The 6,754-nt window shown below is 36.6% G+C and overlaps 1 protein-coding gene across 1 annotated transcript; it reads left to right on the top strand.

Annotated features, from left to right (window-relative positions):
* The first annotated feature begins 1,247 nt into the window (after positions 1 to 1,247).
* Positions 1,248 to 3,235, top strand: LOC140952525 (melatonin receptor type 1A-like). Its single transcript, XM_073401948.1, has one exon. The coding sequence runs from the start codon at positions 1,417 to 1,419 to the stop codon at positions 2,458 to 2,460; it is 1,044 nt and encodes a 347-aa protein (XP_073258049.1). The 5' UTR covers positions 1,248 to 1,416; the 3' UTR covers positions 2,461 to 3,235.
* The last annotated feature ends 3,519 nt before the right edge of the window (positions 3,236 to 6,754 follow it).

Here is a 6,754-nt window from a genome sequence, read left to right as displayed (position 1 = left end):
AGAGCATAACTGGACTAATATCTCAGAGGCAATTTGCCCCGAAATGCTATGTTTTGTAAGTAGGCGTCTTGGGCGTCGTCTTTCAGAATATTTTGACAAATCCCGTAATTTCACAGCTTTAACTTTTTATGACGTCACACTTTAGAGCTGTATTCCGGTTATAAGCCGATCGGAGTAAGCCCTCCTAAAACCCCTGACAAAGATGTACAATAGGCCCCCCCAGGGCTTATATGCGTCAGTTTACGGTATCCTGATGGTTCTATCAGATCTGCTTAAACAAGAGTTTCCAAAGGGAGATTACTATTTAGAAAGCCTTGCAGACAAAAAAAAGACCTGTCGTCTCTAGTATCTCGTCCCTTATTTTCAAAGAAATTTAATTAAAGGAAAAAAAGTAGAATACTGATGTTTTATGTTGACATTGTCTGATGAAAACACTTTTTTAATGTTTTGTTCAGAATCGACATCACTTGTTAGCCCATCTCAGTTGTAAAAAGTACGCTTCTTTTGTTCGAGCTGACTCAACTTGAACGGGAGTTGCACTTATCATCATGGTGATTTTGATCTTTGGGTAATGTTTGGTAGTGAAAGTTTTTGTTGTTAGGAAATTTAAACATTTGACTGATGATTTAATCTTCTCAAACTCATTAATAATTCATTAAGAAAATACAAAGGAAATTAATGTTTAATGAGTGTTTGGAAATCGGATGAAACACTGCTTAGTATTTGCATCCTTAATTTCTCCTTCAAAAATGATTTTGTTTGAGAAGAAATATCAAACATTCGACACAGTGTTTCATCACCAGATGAAACACCTCGAAGTTCGTCAAAAATACTCCGCTGCGCGTCGTATTTTCAACTCTCTTCTCGGTGTTTCATCTGGTGATGAAACACTGCATCTCATGTTTGATATATTACGTAGACTATACATATCTTACGCCGACGGTCGGAGCCTGCTTCTAGCCAAATTCATTTCCGTTTATTTTTTGATCACCCTCAAATGACCGAAGATAAGAAATAATTGTTTTTAGAGAGAAAAAAGGAAAGCATGCCTTTGACACATAAAGAAAATATTTCGCTTTAAATCAATTGAGAAAAAAAATTCTTATAAGTGAAAATCAAGTTCAGTCTTCAGCTCACTAAGCAAGGACAAAGTGTTTTTTTTTCCTTTTTACCACGTGAAAGCGTCGACGACACAATCAAAGTTTTAAGTTTATAGCTATTGGCCATAATCAATTCGTTTCAGAAAATATTAGTTTCGCAAGGTGCAAACGCTCAATAATGAATAAGTCATAAACGGATTTTAATGCAAAACCCCTGCTAGACGCACATCATTAATCACATGGCAATGATACGTTCATATCAACAGAAGTAAGAAAATGCCACTTTAAAATAACCGCGGAACATCTAATTTTGAGTATGAATGTAACGTCTCTGCCACCTCGCCCGACTTTGATAGTCGTTTTGGAATCGAGCATTGCCACTGTTTTTTTGTGTCTTGCGCTGGCTGGTAACCTTATCGTGTGCCTGGCAATTTCACGACATAAGCTGCTGAGAACAGTGCCAAACTTTCTCTTGTTAAATCTCGCCGTTACAGATATCCTTAGTGCAGTGGTGAGCTTGCCGCTCCTTGTGTCAGTTCTGGTCAATGGCGCCTGGAAATTTTCCACGAATGTTTGCAAGTTCCAAGCTTTCCAATCGTACGCTTCCTATTCATGCAGTCTTCTTACCTTAGCAGTTACAAGCATCACTAGATATTACGCCACAGTTCACCCGGTACAGCACCGTTCAAAGTTCAAATTAAAAACGGTATGTCAAATGATTTTCCTGATTTGGTTGGCTTCGCTTCTTTTTGCTTCAGCGCCCCTTCTTGGATGGGGAAATTACAAGTTTGAACCTTACTACGGGCTATGCATTCACGATCACAACTCAAGCCCTTTAATATATAATACGTTTCTGTTTATCTTCTTGATAGTCAATTCGACTGTAATTGTGGCTTGTTACTCGAAGATTTTCAAAGCCATGAAAACAAGACGTGGTAGGGTGGATACAATGTTTGCGAAAGACTCGTGCCCAAGACAGCTAGGAATTTTTCAGGCCCAAGAAGTTAGATTAACGAAAACAATATTTATCGTAATCTGCCTATTCACTCTGTGTTATCTACCTACAATTGTCCTGGGGTTTTTAATGTTTACCGAAGTAGGTGTACCTCGATTCGCCAGAACACTATCAACGTTTTCTGTAGCCTTCACGTCCGTTGTCAACCCAGCCGTGTACTGGATACGTAGCAAAACTTTTCGCGACGCATTAAAGGGACTGTCCCGTGGAATGAATTTCATGGCCCCGCAAGAGTCTGTCCCCGTCGAAACAAGCGACTCGAAATCACTAGAACTCTTCCCAAACAAAGACAACCAAGATACTATCAACCGAAGGCAAGCACCTACGCTGCCCGCTAAAGATTAAATAAAGTTTGGATTCTAGGAATTTTGCAGTAATAACTTTAAGAGACGGTGGCGGAATTATTATAAATATCTCGAATTTACGGGCACAATCCACCGTTTGTAAAAGTACATCTTTCACTTTGCTATATCGTTACGAAGTTGGATTACAAACCCAGAACGCATACCTTAATCAGAATGGAAAACCATATATTGTACTTGAATGTTATCCCTGGCTTAGATCTTATTTTGTTTTACTTTCTGGTATGATAATGTATGATAATGAGCATGAAAGAGAGGAAAATAGCCTCTTTGAAACCAAACCAAATTTAAACCAAGGATAAAGTTCAACCGAAACACGTATATCAGTTTAGTGCCAAAATGAACGTGTGGTATAAGTAACAAATAATATAAGGAACAACCTGATTGTACTGAGAGTTTTTGGAAAAGAGAAATAGAAAGCAATACTATTGCTCACCTTCCCTGTCACAAGATGCCTCTATATCTACAAACTGTACTTATCAAACGCGGAATTTGAATCAGAAACAGCCTCAGTTACCGGCGCCTGAGGGCAATTTAGACCCCTTGCTCTCATGTTCGTTTATCAGGGGTAGAGTGCAGTCTGGAATCTTCAATGATACCTTAAGAGAATGCGGAGGCTCTTTACTGCTGGGTTATAATTATGAAAATTTCCTTGTATATATAGAGCATCACATCACGCAAATCGTGTCTGACTATAGCCGTGTGTATCGTATGTGTCTTGTTCTTCATGATAATAAAACCTCTCCTGCCAAACTAAATGAATATAAGCCATAAAGGACTATATAAAATTTTCCTTTCATTCAAACGTTCTTTTCAAATCTCGTGGTTGCCGGCGTTTGAAGCACATCAATGAGTTACCCTATTCTAGGAGTTACTTTTCGTATAGTGGTTCTTAGCAACCGTTAGGTCTGTTCTTTTATTGTTGTAGCAAGGGTTACACAACGCTTCGCATCTTACAATATACGCTCACGTATAGGATGAAGCATGACTCAAAATCATCAATTACGAAAGGGAAAACATTGTTTTTTGGTAGTATGGCATTTAAACTGGTTTGCTTTCAATATATTTCTGTTTCATTTCTTTGCAATACGTTTTTGATAGTCAAGAATAGACTGTTACCCCAAGCGTTATTCAAAATTTTCAATCTGCTCATAAATAATGAACATCCGTCAGAAAAACGATTCCGCTAAAACACTTCAATCGCGCCATTCTTTTTAAAATTATGTTCAATTTCTACAGTCAGTTTGGTTATTTTGCAACTCTGCAAATACACCTGTCCCCTCCCAATGAAATGAACGTAAAGTAGAAAACGAAGGCCCGTGATCAAAACACTGAGGAAAAAACCTGACGAAACAGAGGTAGTTGTTATTTTCAAAAACCTAATAAAACCTAATAACTAAAATTTTTTTAAGACTTTGTTGAAGGGATTTTAAATCAAGTTATCAGAAAAAAAATTGAGATTTTTTTTTCCAAAGAAAATATTGACTTTCATAAGTAAACCAACGAGGACTAAAAGGAAGCTCGTAACAACAGTATTTACAGTATTTATAAGAGTTGGCCACCACCCTTTTCTTAACAAGCGTCTTTCTTCAATCCACGAAGGATAATAAAATATGTCATACTAAGCACTAATAACTCCTCATTGGACTAAGTCGCTATCTCGATTCACAGACTGGAAAAGCACAGTCGATTTGCAGGCGAAATGGGGATGAATTTTTTGCTATATTGCTAATGGATGATGTTTCTTTAAATTCTATATACTATGACATGATGCTTTTAGTTATGCAGATTTCAAATGCGAGAGAGCATTAAGCGAAATATATCTCGTGTTTCAAGGGTTTTTTATTATTCAATATAAAAGGCTTAGGTAGTTTTCTCTTAAAATTTACATCCAAGGCGTAAATGAGATGTGACGGATTGATTCTGAACAGTTACAGTTCGGTAAACTTGAGGCCTTACCTATTGCATTTTGAACACGGTTACAAAAGCGATAATCACTTCTAAATAAGCAAAAAAGGGACTGAGTTTGAAGAATCAGCTATTTACTTTTCATATCCGACAACTGAGCTAACATTAGGTCAATGCCTATTATATTTAGTAGCCTGTGCGCAATTAACAGCCATTCCGTGCTATCGAGGCCCATTTTCACTAAAACAGCTGTCCAAAACTTTTAATATGATGCCTTAGATCACTGTTATTTTTCCTCTGATATTGTTTATTACTTACCTTATCGAAGTGCCCGGAAGGCTTTTTAATTGGCAGTATATATACGCTGTGATGACATCGCAAGACGACGGTCAGTTGGAAAAGGTTTCAAAAAAACTTTTTTACTGACTCCTATGTCATCATCATGGATCACCATGCAGCTCTTTCCTCTTCAAAGAGGCTATCTCCACCCCCCCCCCCCAAAAAAAATAATAATAATAAAGTGAAGAAGAGTGATTCGTTTCTTTTTCTTTAACGAAAAAACCAAGATCCTTTTTAAATCAGTAAATCACTCATTAATATTGACCGTCCCGGAAAACAAAGTTAAGTAGATTTGAAAAATTTATAAAGGAAATTAATAAATAAATATTGTTGTGAACGTAGCGACAGTATAATTATTCAATTCACAAAATATTTTATATTGAATATTTATTCCCATTCTTTTTTGCTGAATGATATATGCTCAAATTCTCGTTCATAGAACCCAGTGAAATGCTCCTGAATTTACCCCGTTTTATAATTATAATTATTATTTTTATTTTTTTTTATCACACTTCACCTCAGGACAAAAAGGTTTCGTTTAGTGTTACAATTTTGGATCATGCAATCTGGTTGTCATTAAAATACCCAGCTCACTATGCAATGTCTTCATGGTAGTTTCGTTTTCGCAAGGGCTGTTCTATGTTCCGCTTTGTAGTTGACTCTTAACAATTTTGGTCTGAATTATTAAATTAAAGATGGTGGAAGAAGATGAATTTGTCTGTAGGCTTATATTGCCGAGCTGATTATAGAAAGCAAACGGTGCTTTCCCTATATCTGGATTCTGAAATTCTGCCAATGACGAAGGTACTCCCACAGTTTTATTTCACGCTCGCCCTTCAGGCTAACCTACTAGCCATACAGTAAAAACCCGCGACTAAGAACTTGGATTAGAAAGAACCTGTAAGGCTAAAATTTGCCACTTAGGCCCCGTCTATACAAGAAACTGTTTACCCTAAAATCTGAAACAGATTCATATTTTCTAAAATCTATGTAAAAAAAATCTGTTCACTTGGGCAAATAAGAATTAAGCCAACATTCATGATCCTCTTTGGAGACATAGGTGCTTTATTTAAATTCAACTGCAATTGTTAGCAGTCAAATAATGAATTTTTTCTTCAGAAAATACCTAAATAGCATAAATTTGTACCAATTACCATTTATGTAAGAACCTGTTTAAGCTAACTTGGGCAAATGCAGGCTTAGTCCCGGGTTTTTACTGCATTGAATTTTTAAAGGACTCTAAAACCAAGAGTTTATATATTTCATGCAGTAAATATTTTGACTTCTCAGAGACAAAGGGTCACTACGTGATAAACACGATCTCTCTGTCTGTTTATTTCTAGATAGACAGCATCCACGAACTTCGAAGTCGAAGCCTAATTTGTATCAGTACGTACGAACTAAGTTATCATTTTACAGGGGCACCCAACGGCAATTTTCGGGAAAATATCTGTTCGGAAGACGATTTGAGAACTAGAATTTTCGGAACATTTGTTGTAAAATTTCTTGCTTGCCTGCCTCTCCTAGGATTTTCGAACATCTACAAAATGGTATAATTACCCATTTTAAACGGATATTTACCCTTAAAAAGGCCACCTAGAATTTTCGGGAGCCTTTTCCTGGCTGAAATTTTCGAAAAGGTAAGTTTTGATCCCTATAATTTTCGGATCACTAGACTTTCAGCTAGGAAATCTGAACAGATGAAAAGTTTTTAGGGGATAAAAATATGCCTATATCTACCGTTTAAATACTAAAATACGTTCAACAATGCTATGTTAAGTGGTTTTGAACTATATCCTCGTTGGGTGCCCCTGATTTTAGCCTCTATACGATTTGCCTCTTTGGGTGGCAACCTTTTCAAATTAAAAAAATGCAACAATAACAACCTTTTCTTTTCTTCTTGAACTACTGTCGTTAAATCTGTTGCATCTGCAAAGGAACTCTTTAAAAAGAGATGCAGAGTTTTGGAGGTACTTCATCTTCTTTATGGGTGCAGTAAATCACGGTTTTATTACTATTTAGCGTTGTTT

Source organism: Porites lutea, chromosome 11 (assembly GCF_958299795.1).
Source record: "Porites lutea chromosome 11, jaPorLute2.1, whole genome shotgun sequence".
Taxonomy (NCBI): Eukaryota; Metazoa; Cnidaria; class Anthozoa; order Scleractinia; family Poritidae; genus Porites; species Porites lutea.
This window is presented reverse-complemented; position numbering and strand designations above follow the sequence as displayed.